We start from the raw sequence: 24,521 nt of genomic DNA, 5'->3' as shown, positions 1-24,521 counted from the left end.
TCCGGCCCGGCCTCACCTGCACCAGGCTCTGGGGGAAGAGGCCACAACGGCCCCCCAGCTCTCCACGCAGCCAGCCCCGTGCGGGCCCATTGCACACCTGCCGGACCACGTCCCCGTGCGCCAGGCTCAGCTCGTCCTTTTTCTGCGCGCTGTATCCGGCCAGGACCAGCACCTCTGCGGGCGGAGGATGGCGCTGGCACGCGGCTCAGAAGAGCCCATTCAGGGCCGACTGGCCATGGCGCGAGTCCCAGGCCCCGTGTGGACAGCGGGAGAGCGGGGTGGTGGTGTAGGCTTTTATCGCTATTTCCACGCAGTTGCATAGAAGATCTACCCCAAACCCTCTGCACATACCTATGGCTTCCGGGGCGCCTTCCGGAGCCGAGCAAGAAGGATGGTGCAGTCGCGTTCGCAGCCGATACTGGGTCCAGGTAGGGTGGGACAAGCAGCGAGATTGTGAAGCCAAGGAGGCGGAGACGCGAGCCGATAGGTCGGGCTCCAGGTGCAAGGAGTGCGTATGGGAGAGGGGGCGGCCCAGTTCGGCAGGTTCGGTCCCCAGACCAGGAGTGAGGACTCCGGGATCTCTGGCCAGTGCTGGGGTCACAGCTCCCCGACATGATCTTGTCTGCCTAGCCACCTAAGTTTCAGTCTAGCCACCTTCCCTCCTTCTCCCAGCCTTGGCCCTGAGGCTCCCACCCACCATTACTGGCTTACCCTCTCCGGGCTGACAAGCTTTTAGCTGCAGGGAAGTGGGAAGAGGCACATACCAGCAGGCAGCAAACGCTCTCGGGCGGGTCCTGGGTGGACGGGGTGGTTGCTCTGTGCGCACAAACCTATTGCTGCTTTCCCTGGGAGGTATATTCCTCCCTGGACCCCCTTCAAGGGAAGAGGAAGAGCACAAAAACCCTTTCTTCAGGCCAAGGGGCCCTCATTTGGTTTCAGAAAACATGCCCGGATTTTCCCAGGGAGAAGACAGGAAGAAGGGAACTTCAGGAGCTTGCAAGGCTCCTGCTCTCCTGCAGCCAAGGCCAATGCTGGCAAAGGCTGAAGGTTAGTGCCAGTCCCACGTGGGCTAGGTTAACTTTCAGGTCATCTTCCTGCTTAGTGGCGAACGTAGAAAGCCGAACCCGAGCCCTGCAACCACTTCATCTGTTGCTACCCCGGGTTAATGGAGACTCTTCACTGCAGCATGGAGCCCACTTTTGTGCTGCACTGAACAGCAGCTGGAGTGACTCAAGTAGCTTTATGAAAAGATATTTTCAAAAAATCTGTGAGCCTCAAGAAAAAAAGAAAGCCGAGCCTGTTATCCACACCCCTTGACCCCTGCCCCACCACTTTGGAAGCCAAAGTCCTTGCTTATGACACCAGAGTGAAAAAATCTGGTTCTCCTAGGGTGTCCAAGGTACAGGATATGAAGCAAAATCACTGGAAAGGGAAAGAGGAGCTATAACCCAAAGCAGGATTGGCTGAGGTCCTCCTAGAACCACCAAATGCGGAGCTGGAGAGGATGGAGCTGAGCAACAGTCTGGGCCCAGCCCCCCCCAGACACCTGGTTTTTCAGGTTCCCTGAAGCTGCTATGGGAGACACCCCCCGCCCCAACACACACACTCAGGGTGACAATGACCAGAGCCCATTTACATCTGCCACTTCATTTATTTTTTTATTTGCAGGAGGAGTTGAAACAAATTTTAAGGGTATTTTCATTTTTTTTTCCCTAAACATGAATCATTCAAGTAAAACCAACTTAACTATAGAAACGTAGCAAAGTAAGGGGAAAGTAGCATAACCCAAGAGGCAAAGGTTGGAGGGGGGAAGAGGTGGGTGCAGTCCGCATATAACATATGCATAAATGCCATATGATTCACCTGCTCAGGACCGCCTCCCCAGAAGGCAAGCACAAGGACCCATTTTAAGAGGATGTTTTCCCCCCAAACATCTGAGAATGTTTCAACTTAAAGCTTAAGGTTAAAAAAAGGAAAAGAAAAAAAACAAAAAACCCCCACAAACCACCCAGCCATAACCACCTTCCTTAATCGATCATAGGAGTTTCTTTTCATTTTATAAAAAGATTAATAAAAAATATTGAAAAAATTATTTTCTCATCTTATATTTGTAAAGATAATAGAAGTCAGAAGTTTCTTAGAAAACAGACCAGAAACTGCCACATCCAGTTTCCACCCCTGTTGCTGAGAGGATCAGCAGGACTAGAAAGTTTGGGATACTGGAGCTGCTGGTGGAGAAGGGGAAGCCCAGCCCAGAAGAAATCAGAAAATATTGGGGGGGGAGGGGAGATGCACACATGGGGTGTGGTTAGGAACACCACCATGTGATACATGGCTGCGCAGAAAAGGGGAACACAAGGTGGTCAGAAAGGCCTTGAACTCCTCCTCGACATACAAAACCAACTTTTACAAAGATCCAAGCAGTTTGGTCCCAAACTGAGGTGAACACTTCAATGTTTATTCACATGCTTTGTTTTCTCTTTTAAGAATCAAAGTTGCCCAAATTAAATCTTTCCGCTAATGTTACTATATATGCCTAAAAAAGGGGGGGGGGGCTTTTAAAATCAGGATAAGGGAGAAGAGATTGAAAATCATCAAATTAGTCCTCTTAGCTCCAAATGAAATGAAATGAAGAATAAAACTGTTGGTTTCTAATAGGGAACAAACCAAAATCCAAGTATCGCTCTGCCCTCCCTACCCCAGCCCCACCCCACACAGCAACAAATGAGAACCACACAGCTAAAGCCCAACATGGTGTGTTCTGCTCAAGAGCTGGGCCTGACCCCAGGCCCCACAGCCGGCTGCCTCTGGCGGGACACAGCGCCAGGGATGCTTTCGGCTGTAGTAGGAGTTCTGCATGGCTGGTGGGGGGTAGGGGTGGGATTTTCAGAATCTTCTCGAGGCTCCTCTGTTTAGCTCACCAGCCATCTTCCCAGCGCCTCTCTCCCTTGGGCAGGGGCTCCCATCAAGGTGGCCTCTACTCAGCTGTAGGCTGTAAATTGTCCTTTTCTTCTCGGTTCTCTGTCCCACTCTCGTCGTCTTCGATCTCCCCTTCCTCCCCACTGAACTTGTCGTGGGCCCATTTGGGACTGGTGCTGGATTTCCGGAACATGAACCGGCCCCGACCCCGAGGAAAGGCTCCTCGGCCCCGGCCCCGGCTCACCCACTTCTCACTGCCTTCACCTTCACGGTCATCATGCTGAAAGGAAAGAAGACTGCCATCAATGCCAGAGTGAACAAGAGTAGCCAGAACCCTCTCCTCTGAACCCACCCAAATATGACTTTCTCAAGTGAACCTATGCCCTGTTCCCCACTCTAAAAATGCCACTGATTCAGATCTAAGAGAATATTCAGTTGGGTTCCTTGAATTCTAAGGCAGTAGTTTAGGCATTATAATAATGATGATGATGATAAAATCTTCACTCAAAGACCTTTTCCTGCATTATCTCATTTAATCCTCACATCTACCCTACCCTATCATTATCACCCTCCACTACACAGATGAGAAAACAGGCAGAGGAACTTTAAGTAACTCCATATTATTTAGAACACTGTCTCTCAAAGAGTGGGTTTGAGAAAGCAAATCACCCCTAAACGTGAAACTATGATCTGAGTTGTCAGGATGGTAAGAGATGAAGCAACACAGAACACACACATAGTTGGGACTCTAGCTCTCCCCAACCCTCCCCCTCAGCCAAGAACAGGCTGTGAGACCAAGGGAAAATGATCTGCTCATGGTCTCAGACCAGTTATTGGCAAAGGCAGGACCAGAACCCAGCCTCCCGTCTTGTATCCCTCCCCTCTTTAGTTTTATGCAAGGAGGCAGTGTGGCAGAGTAGAAAAAACAAAACCTACAACTCAAACAATCCCTGGTCTGATGATCACATGAGAAGAGAAGAAGGGATCCAGTGAAAAAGAATGAAATGACAAAGCATTTTGAAAAGTCACTGTTACCTATCAGCCCCATGGCTTCAAAGAGTCTAAATCCTCCACCCACACAAGTAGTGCCTTAGGCCCCTGAGGGGTTAGCTCTGCTAAAGGGCCAGCTGCTTATTCACTAGCCTAAATGAATCAGGCTGGCAATGCTCCTTCAGGGGACAGATGGGGCAGGGAAAGGGGCTTTGTGTGGCCTTTAATCCTTCCCTTAAGCAGCCCCACTCCAGTACCTATCCTGGGCCCAGGCAACATTTCCCTAGATATAGGTTCAAGGGTCCTCTAGGAGTCCCAAAGGAGCTACCAGCAGCCCTAGCAAAGTGAAGTTGGCTATACACAGTGATTTACACAGCAACCTGTTTCCTAGCTTCCTGTTTCCACGCCAGTCCTCGGGCTGATGAGGAGACTCAGCTGCAAGCTGACCCTGGTTACAACACTCAAGAGTCACATCTGCTTGGATCTGAGCCTGCTGCTGAGCAAAGCCGGAAGAGCTCTCACTGGCCAGGTAATTCAGCTTAGAAGAGCCCTAACCTGAGAGGCAGAGAGGCTCAGATGGTGCCTGGTACCTGACAATGACCAACAGCTTAGAAGAGAGAAGCCCCAGTGGCATTTCATTTTGGAGGCAGGTCCCCTTCCTCAAAAAGAGATCCTGAGCTGTCTTTCCTGTCAATCTTGTGCTGGGGAGCGACAGGGTGGAACTGCAGCCTCAGGGGAAGGTTATGGTTCTATCCCTCGCATAAAGGCTGGAGGGAGGCTTAGGTTAGGGTGGGTGAGCAGTAAAACAATGTCACCGACTAAAAAGGCAAGAGGAACCTTTCCCCTCTTACCCTGGGATCCATAAATGTCTTAGATAGCGCTCTCAAGGTCAGGACTGCCTCTCTAGAGAACTCACCTTGCCAGCACTATGCCATCGCACAAGCACGCACGTACCCAGTGCAGCGCCTGCACACATATTTAATCACAGTTCCGGAAAGACCGATTAAGGCCTCTGTATCAGCTACTGTGTGTGCCAAAGGCCCCCTGGCCCTTCCTGGTTGTCCCCAGACACATACCAAGTAATACTTCTTGCTTTTGGGTGTGTACTCGGGGTCCCATTCCTCCTCACGGTTTCTCTTTTGAAAATCGTTGTTGCTGCTGCTGCTGTTGTTACCAGAGTAGTTGCCTCTGCCCCAGCCTCTTCCTCTGGCTCGAAATTGCTGTGGCAATAAACAGGGGAAAGGAACAAAGGGACCATGTAAGGAATGGAGAAAAACAATTCCTTGCCTTCTATTCAAACACTTTTCTGGCACAAAACAGATAACTGTCCTCCAGTCAATATGCTGGTCAACTGGTTTCTAGTCATTCCCTTTCCATTCATCTCAAGTCTACAGCCCAGACAGAGGACAAAATGGCATAAGGGCCTCCCTACACACAACAGGAGTCAAGACAAGTGAGGAAGTTCGGAAGAGAAGCCCTAAGAGACTTTCTGGCTAAGTGATTATGAACAGGAAAAAAACAAACAAAAACACTAAAAATGGAAAGCCTGGGGATTGGGAAACCACAGATTCTAGGGTCTTTAGACTGAATTACTTGTATCAAGGGCAACAAAATTAGTATTCTGATAAGAACATAATTAGAATTGGTGGGAGTAAGGGCTTAGAGAAAGGGAGAGGGGGCAGGGTCTTACAAAGGTCCCTCGAGCTCTGCCTCCTCTGTCACTTGGACCCACAAAGTCTTTGGTCCCCAGTCTTGATTTGTCAAAGCCCGTGGTACTCTCCTCTCTCTCCTCTGTCTCTTCAGTGTACTCTTCCGCTTTGTAGGAGTGAGATGACTGGGAGGAAGAGGATGATGACCTGGACCGGTCTCGTGCTCTCCGGTGCTTCCTTTGAAAATAGAAGAGGCAGGGAGATCAGTAAGCCTCTAGGGTACAGCCTTTGGCTGGGGGCTCATGGATAAGCAGCACAGGGCAATCAGGAGTGTGTCTGTGATGAAAACACTGAAGGCTAGTAACCTGAAAAACGAACTCACCCCCAACATACACACCCAGGGAACCTGGGGAGCTTCCTCCCAATTCTGTCAGTCATGCTGAGTGACATATCTATGTCCGAGCCTGTGATGAACATGGGACATACACAGAAGGAGCAACAAAACATAGTCTGTGGCCTCTGGCAGCTCAGTCTAATACATGTGCACGAATCAGAAAAGCAGAAGGAAACTAACATTGTATTGAAAGTCACAGAGTATCTGGTACCAGGACAGGCTTTATATATTACCATCTGTTTCGGCTTTACATTAGGTCTATTTCTCATAAGAAGAACACTACCTGTCTTGGGACAGTGCTCTAAAGACTGAAAAAACAATGTGCTTAATTAAAAACTCTACACTGACACAGCAGGCATGTAGTAAATGGCAATTATGATCATTCAGTATTATTTCCCTCATTTTATAGATAGGAAGTTCAGGTGACAGAGCTGAGTAGGCCTGGATTCAAACCTGGCTCCGACTAATTATACCACTACTCCACAAACCACCTCCCCACTTTCCAGTGAGCTCAAACAGCTTTTGTCATTAAGCACAGGATTTGTCGAACCTCTTCTCAGAGTTATTTCCCATCCTTCCCTTCATCTGGGGGAAATTACAGACTAGGGTAAATCAGACTAATATGATGAGTCACGGTCTGTGTACTAGAGGTCGGGGCCAGTCCGCCATGTGGTGCTGGAGAAGGGCACCAACCACGTCTAAGGCGGCAGAAAGGCTGGCTCCCAGGAGTAGAGGAGGACTTACAGGGAGAAGCCAGCCTGTGTCAGTAACCTATCACTGCCCTCCTCCACTACGGAGGAAAGTACCTTGCAACCCCCCAGCCCACCCCCAAACATTCGAGAAGATCAAAGACTTACATGTTTGAATCCTACTGGTGCCTTCTAGCATTTACTCTTAAAAAGGGGGAAATCTAAGTTATTGTCACAGGATTCTTATAACTCAAATGTTTGACTCCTAGAAATCAGTGTCATTTCAAGAGGTTTTCAAACCTAAGACTCCAGAAAGCCCCATATTTGAGTCCCAACACTGCCTTTTATTAGTTGTGTGATCTTGGGTGAGCCACTCTTCAGTCATATGAGAAAAAGTTCTTCTAAACTGAAGTGTGATATACAATGAAAAGTGACATAATTATCATTTTTCTTCTTGCCCCAGTCACAAAATACTACGGTTGCAAGAGACTTGGTCAAGGTTACACAACAAGTCAGAGGTAGAGGCATGTGTCCCAGGGAAAGAAATGAGGATCAGTCATCCAAGTCCAACCCTGAAATGCTTGAGGGGTTCTGCTCCCTTTCCACCAGTGACAGTGTTGAAGACTACTATACCCCCACCTCCATTCCCTGGTGAGGATTATCAGATTTTTATCTGTGGGCAGCCCTGAAAGCTGCTAAGGCTCATAATGTGTAAGTAACTGAGTGGAAGAGTAGACAAAGTGGAACAGAAGATCTGAGTTTTGATGTCAGTTGTTACTGTGTGATCTTAAGACAAATCGTTCTGAGCTTACTTCTTTATCTTTCAAATGGGCAAAACAGGTAGCTACTAACTATCCAACTTATCTCAAAGGACTGTTACCAGAAAATGGATACGAAAGTGCTTGCTAGATAAAGTTCAGAAACACAGAAGTGGTGTAGCTTCTTACAGGAAGGTGTGGGGTTTCAATTGTGCTACCTTTAATGAGACATGATTGAAAAGTCATGGAACATTCAAAAATGTAAATAGAGATAAGACCTTGGCATAAATACTGCCTTATGAAGTTCAACAATGCTACCTTTGTTTAAAGAATATTTGTAACACCTCTCTTGGAAGTGTCTGTGAAACCAGTTTAAAAGGCGATCAACAATCTTGTCCTATCTAGTTCCACCCTGTTTCTCTGACCAAACAGTATTATTACCTGAAAACAACTTTGAGCCATTTCTAAAACACTGAGCCATTTCTAAAACATAACCTTCCCAAGAAGATTTGTGATGAGAAAGGACATGTCAAAGAACATGGCCAAAACAAATGCAAAAGGAATTCCCCTATGATTTTCCACACTGTCCCTAGAGCCAAATTAACTGCCCATCTCGCAGGAGGCCTCCTTTAGACAAGGATCATGCCTACTTTCATGCTAAAGTTCTATTTTCAATCTAGGGACCTTAACTGACAGTTAAAAAAAAGACACTGTACAAGTGGCCATCGTTCCTAACCCCAAGCTCTCTGGCTTGGAGGGTCTGCCATATAGCCTAATGGTGGGCAGACAAAGAAATCCACTCAGGAGTCTGAATGAGGTGACAGACAGGGGCTTACGTACTTCTGCTTCTTTGATCCTTTATGAGTTTTCTCTGTTTTCTCAGCTGATCTTTCCCTCGAGTGGCTTGAGTCTCGGGAATCCACTGATTCTCTTGATTTACCTCGTTTAAGATCTCTCTCTTTATGTTTTTTACGACGTTCGATATCAAGGCGGAGATCAACAGGATCATCTTTGTATTTTCCCTCAGCCTGCCAAAAGAGAAATCAAAATTTAGGTTTTGGGGATTCAGGGCTACCACCTCAACCACCCCACGAACCGTGGCTTCTACTCCACTGGAGTGGTGCAGAGGAAGCACTGGGAATGGGAGGCACCTCGCCCAAGCTCAGGAGGGATGCAGGATGGTCCACAGAAGTCGCTTCATGAGGATCCTACAGAGCCCAAACCAGTTCTCTCAAATAATGATGAAGACCTTCTGCATATGCTACACACACACGTACACGCACCTCACTTTGCTGTTTCCCTCTGTGGCCCAGTAAAGACGGGCTAGCCAACAAGTTGAGACGGCCAAAATCAACTCTGGAAGGTGTTGGTTAGGCTGGCTCAGGCTTAGTCACCACGAAGAATGGAAATGCTGTTATCTTCCCCTACCTACACTGTGGCAGCTGCCCTGGGCCTATCCTCTACTTGGAATTCTCTCTCAGTATTGAGTCCAATGACAGACAATGGGAGACTCAATCAGCCTTCCAAAATGTTTAATTGTATTAAATTTCTCTAGAAAAGGCATATCAAAAAGCATAATGAATTCATAATGTGGCAATACCAAGTCAAAGTTTATTTTAAAAAAAGGAAGGGAGGGAGGGAGGAAGGAAGGAAGAAAAGAGAAAAAGAAAACCTTTTTTTGCTAACTTTCTAGGAAGTGTAACCTATCAGGGTATGTATGTTGCAGATACAGCATGAGCCCAGCAACAACAGCGGCCTTCTACCCCAAACTATCATGCCAAGGGCTTTCGACAGCTCTTTAGAATCTCAGTGAGCAGAGGTGCAATGTGGTTTCAGGCACATTATACACTAAGATTTGTCTCATGGAAGTAAAACCTCCTTAGGGACTTCCCTGGAGGTCCAGTGGTTAAGACTCCATGCTTTCACTGCTGAGGGCCCAGGTTCAATCCCTGGGTCCAGGAACTAAGATCCCCCAAGCTGCACAGTGCAGCCAAAAACAAAAAAACACAACCAAAAACTCCCCTAAAAAGAGGAAGCGATGAGTAGTTCACTTAGCATTAACGTTTTACTTATACAAACAACTAAGCTTTTTGTTGAAATAATTTAATTAACAGGAGTGGTAGGTAGTAAGTTGGTTTATTTTATCACATGGTTTTCTTCTGACAGAGGGAATGGGGCCTCTGTACCCTCCAAAGACAAAAAAAGAGAGAAGAAAAATGCAGCTGCAGCTCCCTTAGGCAGTGCCCACAGCACCTCTAATGAGTAGGCTACGTGGGGCAGAGAGGACGGAATCTCTTCTGATGTTTCAAAACCTTGCATTTCACATGGTTAAAGCCGGTGGGTACTTGGAGAAAAAGAAAAGGGGGATGGGAGAGAAGAGAGATTGTACAAGAGTGCCTCTCATTACATTCAACCAATAAGACAAATTTACTTGGAAAACTTAAAAATTACTATTTTCAGAAAAGGTTTCAGCAGCATCGGAAGAGCCATCTCTAATTTTACATTACAACTCTATATGGGAATGGTGGTCAAGAAATACTAAGATTTTTAAGAACCCAAATCTAGTACCTCATAGTAAAAGACTGCACACAAGCTTTAACCTCTTAATAACAGTGTTTACGTGCACATCATTACAAAGGTAGCTGGGCTATCAAAGCAATGTTTAGCTTTAAAGTAACAGTAATCGACATGATAGATATGGTACAATGTTAGAAAAAAATCTGGACTAGCTACTTAAAACAGTCTACTAAGTTAAGATATGAATATTTCACTCTTCTCTGACATGCATGTCTTTTTGAAATCATGGTTGGAAATAGTGCATGTATATAGTTGATTTGATAATACTTACAAGCAGAAAAATATCACAAAAAGTTTCTTCTCTCATCATGGGCACTTGTTCCAAAACTCCTCTCTTTTTTTTCTCAAGCTCACCTCAATAGACTTTGGGGTCATTTACCATATTCTAACCACTTCACAAAGGTTGTTGATACATTTAATAAAAATTAACCCTTTGTAGTTCATTTTTAGAATTATGCCCATCCTTAAAAGAAAAACACAAACTTAAGTAGAGAGTAATTTAAACAAACACATTTCTGTCAAGTTCATGCCCAACGCACTCATTTTGTTGGAATTACTGATCAAAGCAACAGTTCACCTTGTAGCCAGGTTCCCGGGGACTTTTCATTTCGTCATGAGCCAAACCATGTTTTCTGAATGTACTGGGGGAAATGTCTATCCTCCTAAAATTGAAAACACAAAAATTGTTTAACATTCCATAGTGTGAATATAGCACCTCAGTTCGTAAGTAGAGTGGTACAAATCAGAGGCATTCCTTTTTATTACACTTATGTTGTTTGCTTATATACTTACACTCTCCCATAGATGTCCATGCGAGTGTATGCACGCACAACACATATACACACACACTCTCTCTCTCTCTCCCAACTTTCCAAACTCAAACAGAAAAAACATCTTATTCCACCCAGTACCATTACAGCCAGGAAAACAGACTCACCTACAGCCGTGCCTATAATTTCAAATTCACATCAAGATTATCTATGCCCTGCTAACTTCAAAAAGCAGTTTTCATCTTGGAAATTAAAATATAATGGCCCTTGGGACTACCCTGGTGGTGCAGTGGAAAAGAATCAACCTGCCAACGCAGGGGACACGGGTTCAATCCCTGGTCCGGGAAAATCCCACATGCCATGAAGCAACTAAGCCCATGCACCACAACTACTGAGCCTGCACTCTAGAGGCCATGAGCCACAACGACTGAAGCCCGCGTGCTTAGAGCCCATGAGCTACAACTACTGAAGCCCGCGTGCTTAGAGCCCGTGTTCCGCAACAAGCGAAACCACTGCTCAAGGAGAAGCCTGTGCACTGAAGAGTAGCCCCCACTCGCCACAAGTAGAGAAAGCCCGCCACATAGCAATGAAGACCCAACGCAGCCAAAAAAATAAAATTTAGTATTTTTAAAAATACAATAAAAATAAATAAAATAAAATATAATGGCCCATTATTCACCAACAGGATGAGGTCGAAGTGAGAAACAACTGCCTGGCATGACATAAATCCCAAAAGACCCTAAATCCAAGACTGCTGTGCAAACATGGTCCTCCTACCTCCTGCAAAGGTTCAAGAGCTGACTATTATATAATTAAAGACCAACTTTGTTTCTAGACAAAGTCCCTATTTGCTGAATGAATAGTCTCCAACAACCGAATGTTTAAACCTCTGGGCTTTTAAACCCTTTGACATAATCCTATAAGCACTCCCACCTCCAGCCCCCACCTGCTGCAAATTCTTCCAAAGGAAGGACTAATATATGAAATACATGGGTGGCTTAAAGAAACAACATCTATGGCTTCCCTGGTGGCGCAGTGGTTGAGAGTCCGCCTGCCAATGCAGGGGACACAGGTTCGTGCCCCAGTCCGGGAGGATCCCACATGCTGCGGAGTAGCTGGGCCCGTGAGCCATGGCCACTGAGCCTGTGCTCCGCAACAGGAGAGGCCACAGCAGTGAGAGGCCTGTGTACCGCAAAAAAAAAGAAACAACATCTACTCTATATAAAGAAAGCTCACAGTGATCTTGGGTTACTGTCTGCCAGCTCCCAAGAATACAAGGGTTCATTTATACCAAAAGGGCTGTTTTCCTCCGGCCCAAAGTGAGAAACTTATAGTCATCAAAGCATACCCTTTCCACTACAAACAACCACTATCCTAGAGCCTGGAGGGCACTACCTTAAATTCTGCTGATAATGTAACTAACAAATTGCAAAAACAAGACGAGTTTATTATCTGATGAACAGACTTTTATGACCACCTCTACTGTAAGGCTGAGGTCCTCACCTGTGAATCTCTGGGCTTTTCTTGTTTTTAGCTGCCTCCTGCTCGGTTCCTCTCTTTAGGTATTTAGTAAAGCGTTCATGCAATGTCATTCCCGAGGACCCAAAGTGATGCTCTGTGGGGAGTCAAAGAAAAACATATCAGGCTATCAAAGGCACACCCAACATTCAACTCGTGTGCATGGACCTATAACCACAGAGATGTGACTAAAGTAGTCAAGTCCATATAAAAAACATTAGGAAGAAGAAGGAAAAATGGCTGGTTCAGACAAAATCCAATGTCTGATTTCCACTGTAGGACATGGATACAAAGAGAGAAACTAGAGCTTACTATCCTTTGATTCAGAGCACCAGCTCCTGCTTGAGTTCCAATTTCAGATGGAACCCATAACTGGCCCAAACCCAGATTCTACATGACATTGCCCAGCCTGTCCACCTCCATTTGCCCAGGAGATGGCAAAATAATGTGGGGAAGATATCCATACCCCAAGATCTACAAGAAGCCTCTAGAGGATTCTAGCTACTAGACAGGAAAAGACAGAGGGGCTGAGAAAGTCACCTTCATACCTCCTTTTCAAGCAATTTAAACCTTCACATGAATTTTACTTATTCTCATGATCACAGGTTACCACTAGCATTTCATAATGTTCAGCTCTGTAATTAAAAAATGGAAACTTCTCCCTGGAAGAAATTTCCTTCAAGCTAGCCCGTAGCTTCAAAGGCCCCTATCAATGAGATAAAGATCCCTGATAGACTCCCTCATTCCCCCACTCATCCTTCTGCTTGTTAGAGAGGAAGCTAAGCACGTGGAAAGGGAGCTTGAGCAGGCTGGGGTCTGGACTCACCTTTAACATGGTGAACGATGGTCACTATATGCTGGGCAAACAGTTCTGAAGGGCTCCGCTGAGACTGAGCTGACTGTATGTGCTGGAAAATGGATCGAAATTCCTGTTCCTTTTTGTTGCTATGAACTAGATCCCGACAAAGCTTTCGTTCCTGAGCCAATAAGCCACTGGGTCTGAAAAAGAAACACAGGGAGGCCCAATGTAACAAGATACACAGAAAGTCAGAACATTTAAATCCTAAAAATGAAGAGCGTGCTTTAAAAGAGTTAATTTATCTGTAAAGTTCCTTTTTTAATTCCTACCAAAGTAAAAAGTAACTTCAATGCACCATAACTATGGGAAAAGGCATCCAAGATCTCTCTCTTCCCTTTTCCCCGTTGGAATTTAATAGGAACAAATGGGTAGGATGAAGCATTAAACCTCAGTGATTCTGTTCTGGGGGTGTCTCTGCTGGTTTTAACAGATGACAAACAGGAAGGTGTTTTAAAAGACCAACTAGTTTGGCCATCCAGGGCCACTCAGTGAAGTGACACAATGCAGCAAGAGTGGGATGTGGCTAGAATGCTGTTCAGGAGACTTCCAACTGGCTTTGCAGTTTTTACACCAGGTAAAAAGCAGCCTGGGCTTCATCACTCTTTCCTGAAGTTCTCCTGCCCCCAGCCCCAACTTTAAAACTGTTACATTATTTCATGAAGACCTGTAAAAACAGATATTGTGACTTAGCTAAGAATGGAAAAATGGACCCTGCATGGCTCCACAGGCAAAAGACACCTCAAGCACATTTAGGAAGGCAACTGGACGGGGGTGGAATGGGGCCGGCAGCGGAGCTTACAATGTGGTGAACAGAGTGCAAGAGAGAAGCAGAGGGGAACCAGCGTCAAAAAAGCCAGTCACTACAGGGTAAAAAGACGCTTCACCACTGCTATGATCCTGTCCCCAACATATAACTGCTCAGTGATGCACACATCTGCACTGAAAACAGAGACACGAGGGTATCCACAGTGAAAATGAGACAGCGGGGAAATACATGAGGGGCCTGTCCTCGTTCCAGAATGACCTCAAGGAGAGAGGTTAGGCTACTAAAGCCCTGAGGGTCAAGATGGACTACAGCTCACCTGGCAAGGTCCTCATCAAAAGAGTCCATCCGGACATTGACCTGGGCCTCTCGAGTAATGGAAAAGGAAGACTTCCCCGTGGAAAAGTCTCCTTTGGCTCCTAGCTTCTCTCGGCTCTCAGAGGTCTTTCTCGGGGGAGGTGATGAGCTTTTCTCCTGGACTGCTTTGTAAGCAGTCACTCGGAAATTTTTTTCAGGCACAAATCCCCTGTGCCCACTTTCGGTTCTCTTGGGTCCTCCCCGATCCTCCTTTTTGGATCTCTCTGAGAAAGACTCTTCCTCCAACTCCTCCGTTTTTCTTTGCTTTTCCTTCCCTGGCGGTGCGTACATCAGGCCCTCCCATTTGCCTGACTTTTCCTCCTCCTGGTTTTTGTTTGCACCTGCTACAACTTTTGACATGAATTTGGGTTCATCATCAAACTCAGATTCCTTCCTTCCTTTACCCTTGTCTTTATCTTGATCATCCATCTCCTCCTTGTGGAAGTCAGCCATCTTCTTCTCAAAGTCATCTCGGAGCTTATACCTTTTAGGAGACTGGCTACCCCGGAAAGGCTTCTCAGTATCAGTTTTGGGAGCAAATGGATCAGATTTCATTTTTGTATCACCCAAGCCCGCATCAGAGAAGCTCCCTTTCTCTTTCATTTTCTCTTTATCCGTATTTGTTTGTTTCTGTTCCTTATCCTTTCCATTCTCTGTCTTCTGCTCATCTAGATACCTAGTTATGAAAACACAAGGGAGACACACACAAGAGGCTTCTTAAGCAACTTGATCTAAAATAAACTAGCACCATGTGCGTACGGTCTTAGGATTCTGCTTCTCTAATAAGCATGTCTTGTGGATTCCAGTGTTACGAAAGGAGTCTTGGTTACCTTCTATTAATTTCTAAAAAACTGCTCTTCACAGATCTATGAACTTGGCATTTAAGAGAAAACTATATGGTCTATGGAGTTGTGTATTATAAAAACAAACAAAAAGAAAATAGCAAAGGCAATTTTTAGGATACTGAAAAACAAAAACCTACTTACCTGTAAGTGGTCTAGGAAAAAAAAAACTTAAGGTCTTATCCAACCTTCACTCAGTCACTTAAAATCTGCTTTCAGCAAAGTTAACATAGAATGTTCAACCTTGGACTGTTTTGCTTTTATACAACTCACATTTGGAAATACAAGTCTCAAAAGAGACTTCAAATTTGCTTCAAGTCACCTAGAAGATCTAAGTATGAAATATACTGCAAACACAAATAAAAACAGAATACATGTTAATTGGGGGAGGGGGCAAAAATCATCCTACTCATTCTTATGGAAAAGCAGAGCTCATGCCCAAGTGTTCTAATGAGATTCATAGTCCTGGCAAGGAACAAAACTTGTATTTCAAAGCAGACTTACTGAAAGCTGCAAAGTACAGATTCTGAACGTCTCATTTGTACCATGAATAGAAAAAGTCTGATCATGCTATAGTTGCATTAATATGACAAAAAAGAACCAAAGGACAGCAGGGCAGCAAAGAATATGCTAATAAAAGGAAAAGGTGGGGGCAGGAGGGGAACCACCTGCTCTGTAAAGCCCTCTTAACAACCTGGTCCCAGTACAAATTCCCTGTTATGTCTCTGCCACCCCAATCCATCCAACCACATAAAAAAGATTCAAGTTCCAACTCAGTGTGTCCCCCAGGGTAGAAAGACAGAGACACTGTTATGTCCTCTCCTAACACACAGCCTGGTTGGCTTCTACTGGGACATACAGCCACTTTGTGATTTTAAAACAAGGTCTTCCTGGACTAAGCCTTGGACTTTCCCATTCTGCCCAGTCTCCTCAACTGGAGGGTGTGAGGGTGCAGCTCTTCACCATGACGGACTGACGCAGATCGACCACAGGAGATGGTAGGTCCTAGAGGGTCTAACAGCTCCAACTGCCATTCATTTTGGTAAAGACCACATTTCTTGATGGCTGACCCACAAATCTCTACTGTTCTCTGGCTTATACTGGGAGAATCCAAGGTAAACTTTAAATGTGAAAACCTCATTGCAGAGTAGCCTCAAGAAACTGTATGCTGCAAGACAAATTCAGGAAGGTAGGAGAACTAGAGTTAAGCTGAAGGTCTCCTGGGTGATGCTTTAAAGTTTGCTAAATGAAAAGCTGAGGAAATGGGATTACCTTATTACCATTAATCAGAGCTCTACAGATCACATTGCAACTAAACTGCCGGCTGGTGAGATAAAAACAACCAGACAGGGGAAACAAGATACTTGCCTCTTTGTATAGGCTGCTCCGCCTGGAGCAGCAGCCTCCTCTTTCTGAGATGAGCCATATGTGGAGCCAGTGGCTGGTGGACTCTTACCCATGGGGCTCTTTTTGGATGGACTCAAGGACCCCGAGCCATGGTCAAACTGACCTTGGTGTGTCCCAGCCTGGTACCCAGCACCACTCTGCAGAGCTGAGCCCATCTGGGATGTGCTGGAAAGCGGAGGGCTAGGTTTGGGCACAGGGCTAGGACGAGGTGACCGCCTCCTCACCACCACAGACTGGAGGGGGCTTTTGAGAGCCGGGCTTCGTTCCCGAGGACTCAGCTCAGACACGGCTGAGGCCCGTGATGCAGAACCAGCACTGTATGTGGTGGCATCTGGCCATGGCTTTGAGCTCTCAGACGCTTTTGTGTCTTGAGAGGTGCCTCCAGAGAACGGCTGCTCCTTGGCCTCATCTCCCTGGTTATCCCCGGCAGCCTGAGACGGCCGGCTATCCTTGGAAGAAGACTTTTTCTCCTTTGCAGACTTGCGCTTAGAAGATTCAACTCGGCTGTGGTTGGAGGAAGAACGAGAGGATGAGGAACGCCTTGACCTGTCAGAGGAAGACTTATCGGAGTTTCTAGAATGGCTCCTGGACCTTGGTGAAGGGGACCTTCTCTTTGGGGACCGGGATCGGGAACGGCCCCGACGAGGACTGTATGCCTGCCGGTAATTCTGCCAATTTGAGCGGTAGTTTCCATAGCCTCCTCGGTTATACTGGCCCCATGGATAAAAGCCTCTGTTGCGCCCACGGAAATAATAGGGCCTTCTATAGCCTCTGTTGTGACCTCGGAAATCCCGATTCTGATATACTCTTGGGTGATTTCTCTCTCTGTTATGAGCTGGAGAATATGATCTGGAACGAGACCTAGAACTGAAAGAGGGGCAGAGGAGGGAAGAAATCTTTGAATTTTTGACATAAGCATTTTTACTCAAGAAAAACCTGCCAACAAAGAGGTAAATCCCTCTTCTTATGTATCATTTAACTTCAGTGTTTTCAAACGAAAGGTACAAACTTAAATAATTAGTTCTACTCTTATGGCCACATTAAGTACAAAAATAAAGAAGCACTTTAACAAATGAGACACTGAGATGCTTCATTAATACTGTAGCACATTCTAAATGGAGATGTATTTCTATAGTGACTGAGAGAATATAAAAATGTTTCTAATGTGGTAAACTAAACAAACACCATTTTAATATAGTATACCACTTGCTAAGAGTTTCACAGGCACAGAGGATTGTACAGGTAGGTCCCTGGGTCATTGGAAGTGATCCCTGCATGCTGTGGTACCCAGACAGGTAACTATTCAGATCCTCTGGCCCCACACTGCTTACTCCCCATCCTATCCACCTCTCTCTGTCTGTGCAGGGTTAATTTCTTAGCTTCCACTAAGACTTGAGGTTGTATAAAAAAAAGTTACAACAGGTCTAAACCAAAGAATGCTTAAATAGGGACTTAGAGAACTCATCTGTTCAAAGCTTAAAAGAATTTTAACTGAAATCAGATCAGCAAAGCATACAAATATTGTTTTTTTTTAAACTGGGAATCTGGAAATGGTCTCATTATCTAGAAGATCAAGTTTCTGTGGCTGAACTACAAGGTCTTATCCAGGTGCCACAAGAGGGCACCATCTGACCATAAGACATCAAAACACACAAGAGGGTAGCAAAGAGGAACTACAAAAACAGCCCCACACTTGCACATCTTTAAGGTCAACCTAAAGCCTAGTGGTGTTCTTCTTCATTTAACAATACAGAACTCTAATTTAGCAAAGGTACATTTCCAGACCGGTGGGGATTCAACAGTAACCTAACTGTAAAAATTACATGTTCACAAATGCCAGGCTTGTCAATGACAAGGAGCTGTTTCCATCAAAAAGCCAAAAACTGTATTTGTTGGTGTGGAAAATCCAGTGGCGTTCTTTGATACCACTTGTCATGTCAACTATGATATAGAGCATTAATTAGTCACTACTCCTAAGTAGTTAACTAGAAATATGTAAAATTACTAGAAAACTCCAAAAATATTTTCTTTACATATAGAATAAAAACCCTTCAGTTCATAAGCAGGGCTTCTCATATCAGACCTAACTGGAAACAGATGCAAATGTGACAGGTTTTAACAACTAAACAGAATGTTATTTTTAGAAAGAAACTTACACTTAGAAGATAAAGTGGGATTGGTTTCCCACTACTTACTACCCACCATGCTCAGGTTCTTTATCTACTCCAAGAACAACAGGAACTAGTGAAGATGTAGCATAGTGATGGTTGTTAATGGTTGCTATTTAAGTACAATTTAAAAAAACAAACTTACCTTTCACACTTTTCATTCGAAAATAGAACAATGTAAGAAAGAAGGGAGAGGCAGATGCAGCTATGAAACTGAGTATGACCCAATTTAATGGCTGTACTTGAGGGAGGTGATGCACCACCAGCACTAAGGAGGGTTTTATTCATGTTCCCATCCTCAGAGGCTACTGCTGCTCCTGTCACCAATTACTAGTGAGGGCCCTGCGGCATACTGCATCCAAAACCCGCAGTCACTGCACGGATGCAGGAATATAAGTCTCTGCAGATTGCAAATTAATTTATTTATGAGAAGTCATTTAAAAGGATACAACAGTCTGTGAAATACAAGGAAACAACCAATTTTCTCCAATTCTGTAGAACTCAGCAGTTAAGTTAATTTAAAGGTATGGTTTCTCAAACTCTCTGGACAGTATACTTTCCTTGTAGGAGAGGGAAAACAAAAGAAAAAAATCATGAAACAGATAAGCCAGAATTAAAAATTGAACATCCAGTGGCAAATTTTTCTGTTTCTAAAAAGCAGAGAAGTCAGACTAGAATCCAATATAAAAACTTGTTTTCTAGTGGAGATAATTCCTCCAAAATAATCTTACAGGTATTAGGACAGCACATGGAGTGGCTCTAGACCTACCCCGGCACATATTGCCTGCATAAGGTATCTTTCCCTCATTTGCCAAGTTGATGACCATGCCAAATGACCTGTAGAATAAGGAGAAGCAATCTGTCCAGAGAGATCCGCCCAGAACTCTAGCTATCACAAATACTTCAGAACTGGTAAACATTTTTCAATTTGGGTTATGTCAGTTCAATTTTCTCTCTCAGTTTTGGTTGTACAGCCTCTTCTTTTTGAACCAATTATTTAGTTTCCATTTACTAGATTAAGTTGTAAAGAACCAAATGAGCTGAAACTGAGATTTAAGCAAACCAGATCGAAAGACTCTGGGCGCAAGGTAGGAGTTTACTAAGAGTCTCTGCTCAGTCCTATGGCCTTGATAGCAAATTCCTGGGGTAGATATATTTAGTGGGTTTTCCCTCATTTTTGGGGGGTGGGGGTGGGGTTTGAGAAGATAAAAGAGAATTTTACTTACATACAGACTCTGACACAATTGGGCGACACAGAGACTCTATCTAGCACAGGCCTCAAACAAAGCTTGGTATAAAAATGTGTGCCCAAGAAACATGGGAGAGAAAAATAAAGTTAGGATTGGTTATCCTCAAGGTGTAATGTTATCTTAAAAAAAAAAAAAAGTGTTTTTGAGTGAGAGCCTCAAAGTTTATAACTACCTGTTCTACACTATATGGAAGTCATTAACATTTATGCACACCTATTTTTTGTTCAATCTCTGCTCTGAAATTAATTTTCAGACAGGCTTCTCACAGATTCCATTTAAGAATTAACTTATTCTTGGGCTTCCCTGGTGGTGCAGTGGTTAAGAATCCACCTGCCAATGCAGGGGACACGGGTTCCAGCCCTGGTCCAGGAAGATCCCACATGTCGTGGAGCAACGAAGCCCGTGCGCCACAACTACTGAGCCTGTGCTCTAGAGCCCACGAACCACAACTACTGAACCCACGTGCCACAACTACTGAAGCCCGCATGCCTAGAGCCTGTGGTCCGCAACAGGAGAAGCCACCACAATGAGAAGCCCACACACCGAAACGAAGAATAGCCCCTGCTCGCTGCAACTAGAGAAAGCCCGCACACAGCAACGAAGACCCAACACAGCCAAAAATAAAAAATAAATAGAAATAAATAAATGTATTTAAAAAAAAGAATTAACTTATTCTTGTTGGGAGGGTGGGGGGGAGCCTACCAACTATTTGTTTATAGACTCTTTTAGGAGTAGGACTATGGAAACCATCAATAAAGATTAATAACAACTCTTCCTGAGTTTATTTTAAACTGCGTAATTCATTTCAGAGAAGGGCTCTAGATACTCATCTAAAATAATCAGCAGGGGCGCCAAGTGGTAAAACTGAGAAATTGTCTCCTTGCCTACTGCAGCTCTGACAAAAAGAATGAAATTGTACAAAAATCCCCTTTTGGTATTTAAACATTTAGATACATCAGTATTTCTCTAACACACATATAGAAACTTATATTTACTAACAGGTTCTTACCTACTCACAAAAGAAAGTTTTAAAGAATGAAAAACCGAACTCATAACACAACAAAAGAGGAAAGATGCTGGAAGTTTGGCATTATATTCCAAGACAGCTGAAATAGGAAATAATCCAACTAAAGGTGTAGAAACTGACTAAATTAAAGAATACTGGCAATAAATTCAAAAGAATTATTTGCATATTTACTAAGGCAAAGTGATGTCTACAATAGTGATTTTTTTAAGCAGTTGCAAGATGTGTTTTACTAAATAGATGCAGCTTGTTAGTAGCTGGCGTATCAGGTATATATATACAAAGGACTCCTGATTAAGTTTTTTAAGGTTTAATTATTTTAGTGAGTTAAGGTTTCTTTTCCTTGCAATGTTGATCATACTATTAATCCTCTTAGCTATCCTTTCTCTGCTGATGATGCAAATAAACCTTGGTCCAAGCCTCCAAAAATACTTCAGTGAACAATAATCAGGTGTAGAGATTTGAAGCAAGTAGCTTAAATAAAAATAAAATGCTCTTTCTTCCACAGTGGATGAAAAACAGTATGTGCTGGCAGGAAAGAAAAGGAATTAGGCCAACAGCATGGCAATCAAAGATGATTTGGATTTGAAGAGACCTGGAATATCTTACCGCCCAACACTCCACCTCAAGCCAACCCCGCACCTCCATTTGACACTCACAGAAAGGGTCTAACAAAAGATCTTCAGAGACCTATACTGACTGATCAATGATCATCTCATTATACAATCACACCCCCTTACCTCAGCCTGCGTTTCCTTGAACGAGAGACAGACCGACTTCTGGACCGAGACTTCGAAAACGAACGAGAACGAGATCTTGATGCAGATCTTGATCGAGAAGAGCGAGATCCAGACTTAGATTTGTTTGTTTTTGACATCTCTAAAGAGAGGATCGCTTTTCAATTACACCTAATGTAAAAAAACAGAATCAAACAAATGAGTGAGTCCCTTGAACTTCTATGGACACTTAGAAACAAACAAAAAAGATGAAATTACTGCTAAAACCAAACCAAACCAAACACTCTTTGCCCTTTTACCAAGGGGGATTTCTAAGCAGTACAATTCCCAACGTACCAACCCACAGCAGCAAATGGAAAACCTGACCTGTAACTCTAACTGGGGGACACCATGAAACACAGACAAAAATGAGGAGAGCTATTGATAACCTGGGGCACACAGTCTTTTCTCAATAAGCAGACAAGTTTTGCAAACTAAGTTAACTGTTAATAAAAGTACTGAGATGACCTGAGACAGGCTTCCCAGTCCTCACAGAAGAAACGCTATGCAATGACATCTTGGTTATAGAGTTTGTGGCACATCTTACCATTTCCCTACTTCCTGGACCCTGAATCCATGAGGCATACCCTTAATATTTACTTCAAAGGAAAAGGTTTAAAGTGTGAGAGATTCTGTAATCTCCTTTACACCTACAATTATGTAATACACCTATAATTATAATCATACATCCGCTCATTACATCTATAGTTATATCTTTCCATTTTGTATTTTTCTAACTTTTATCTTCTTTTTTATCAGTATTACCAAGTACCTATGTATATTATTTATCTTATCAAAGAATTAAAATCTGTTTATTTGTGCTCAAAAAAAAAAGTGTGACAAAATATTCTCAAACATTGTGATACCACGAAAGGATGTACTACATCCTGTAAAATACAGGATTTTTTTTTTTTTGGCTGCGTTGGGTCTTCGTTGCTGCGCACTGGCTTTCTCTAGTTGTGGCGAGCAGGGGCTACTCTTTGTTGCAGTGTGCGGGCTTCTCATTGCGGTGGCTTCTCTTGTTGCAGAGCACGGGCTCTAGGCGCACGTGCTTCAGTACTTGTGGTTCGCGGGCTCTAGAGCGCAGGCTCAGTAGTTGTGGCGCACGGGCTTAGCAGCTCTGCGGCACGTGGGATCTTCCTGGACCAGGGCTCGAACCCACGTCCCCTGTATTGGCAGGCAGATTGTTAACCACTGCGCCACCAGAGAAGTCCCAAAATACAGGATATTAATCCATAAACATAGGACTAAAGTAATGTATAAGGAGAAGAACCTCTACTTTCTTCTAGCCCATCACTAGCTTCAAGAGTCAACCTTCTTTCAGGGTCATTTTCCCATGAAAAAAACAAAATTGTTCTTTCCTTTTTTTTTTCAAAGATCAGAAAGCTAGTTAATACCTGAACCAGACCAGAACTCCAGGACTTATCCTATCACACCTCACTGCTTAACAAAAGATTCTTTTATGTAATGTTGTGCCTGACTTGTGAAGGGAAAACAATAATCAATGAACATTTCACCCTCCCCTACCTCTCAGATTTTCTTGTTATTCAGATCCCAACTCAAAGGCGATCTCCCCAGAGGTTTGCCCTGGCCACCCAATCAAAAGCAGCCACGCAGTCATTCTCCAAGTTCTAGTCCAGTACCTTGTTTTCTTCTTCCCAGCACTAAATCCAGTACTTGAAACTTGTTTACTTTGTACTTGTTTACTTTGTTTTTCCTCCTCTACCCAAGTAGGATGTAAGCTCCCACCAGCAGAAATCTCATCTTTCTTATTTACTGTTGTATCCTCAATGCCCAGAACAGCAAACACTTAAACAGTATTTTTATTAACTTATCCTCAAGGAGGGTATTATTACATCCCTTTTTACAGATGCGGATACTGAGACATAAAGAAGGTAACTAACTTGCCCAAGGGCACACTGCTTTAAGTGGCAGGGCTGGGATTTGAACCCAGGTGACCTGGCTCTAAACCAGTGCTCTTAACTACCATTATACAGCCTCACCAGAGCAGTGTCTGGCACACAGAAGGCATGCAGAGACCTGTGGGATGAATAAATGAATTCAAGTCTCCACTCCTATTGAGTTTAGGATCTGGTAAAGAGGGCAAGACAGAGACAAACTGAAAGATGGTATCTGTTTATAATTACTATATTCAAGTTTTAGACTTGAATTTTAAGAACTTTTGGAAAGGCAAAGAAATCCAAGAAGCTGCTATAGCTCCAGCTCATAAGGGAAATAACCATAATCTCAGAGACATAAATTTAGAAGAAGACTGAGAAACTGCTAGGAAGCCAGAGACAAACAGTGATGAGTAAGAGATTGCTAAATGAGGATACCAAAGACCTACAGTCTAGATCCTGCCAAAAGGATCAAACTGTTACATGCTTTAGCAAGGTCAAAGATGTTTCAGTTTGGAACTGATTTTTAGAAGTAGTGTCATTATACAAAGCCAGGGTAGAGGAATAAGTTATTTGGAGATATAATGTGGAGGTGTAAATAAGCAATTTACAGAAACTGAATATTGAAAATACATTGTTTTTCTGGTTGGCCTTCAGCATATTTGGGGATTCTCTAGGTTCATTCTTGCTAAATGGCTTTTTTCTGTCACAAGTCTAGGGGTATCTTTGCCTAGCAACTTCTCTGTCCAGTCTTCAATTTAGCTTAGGCTAGAAATAAATACCCTTTTAGATCAGTTACACAATGGGGGGACAGTATCAGACTTTAAAAAGGGGAGGGAATTCCCTGGCGGCCCCGTGGTTAGGGAGTCCTCACTTTCACTCCTGGGGGCACAAGTTCAATCTCGGGAAACTA

At 44.0% G+C, this 24,521-nt stretch overlaps 2 protein-coding genes across 6 annotated transcripts in view; both read right to left on the bottom strand.

Moving 5' to 3' along the window:
• MNMIP1 (manchette microtubule inner protein 1) overlaps positions 1–2,859 on the bottom strand; it is an 18,297-nt gene extending 15,438 nt beyond the window's left edge. Inside the window, 3 exon segments of the mRNA XM_024738739.1 lie at positions 17–174; positions 352–591; positions 2,784–2,859. Coding sequence (XP_024594507.1) covers positions 17–174; positions 352–591; positions 2,784–2,859 — 474 coding nt within the window.
• THRAP3 (thyroid hormone receptor associated protein 3) overlaps positions 1,632–24,521 on the bottom strand; it is a 73,006-nt gene continuing 50,116 nt past the window's right edge. For all 5 annotated transcript variants that reach the window (XM_024738754.1, XM_024738749.1, XM_024738750.1 and 2 more), the window contains 10 exons: positions 21,675–21,842; positions 16,454–17,359; positions 14,206–14,919; positions 13,091–13,263; positions 12,250–12,361; positions 10,554–10,638; positions 8,240–8,427; positions 5,600–5,795; positions 4,986–5,129; positions 1,632–3,199 (listed from right to left, as the gene is read on the bottom strand). In XM_024738754.1, the coding sequence (XP_024594522.1) occupies positions 2,978–3,199; positions 4,986–5,129; positions 5,600–5,795; positions 8,240–8,427; positions 10,554–10,638; positions 12,250–12,361; positions 13,091–13,263; positions 14,206–14,919; positions 16,454–17,359; positions 21,675–21,811 (2,877 nt within the window). In that variant the 5' untranslated portion in view covers positions 21,812–21,842 and the 3' untranslated portion in view covers positions 1,632–2,977. The remainder of the gene's footprint in view (positions 3,200–4,985; positions 5,130–5,599; positions 5,796–8,239; positions 8,428–10,553; positions 10,639–12,249; positions 12,362–13,090; positions 13,264–14,205; positions 14,920–16,453; positions 17,360–21,674; positions 21,843–24,521) is intronic.

This window comes from Neophocaena asiaeorientalis, unplaced genomic scaffold (genome assembly GCF_003031525.2).
Source record: "Neophocaena asiaeorientalis asiaeorientalis breed wild unplaced genomic scaffold, Neophocaena_asiaeorientalis_V1.1 scaffold106, whole genome shotgun sequence".
Lineage (NCBI taxonomy): Eukaryota > Metazoa > Chordata > Mammalia > Artiodactyla > Phocoenidae > Neophocaena > Neophocaena asiaeorientalis.
This window is presented reverse-complemented; position numbering and strand designations above follow the sequence as displayed.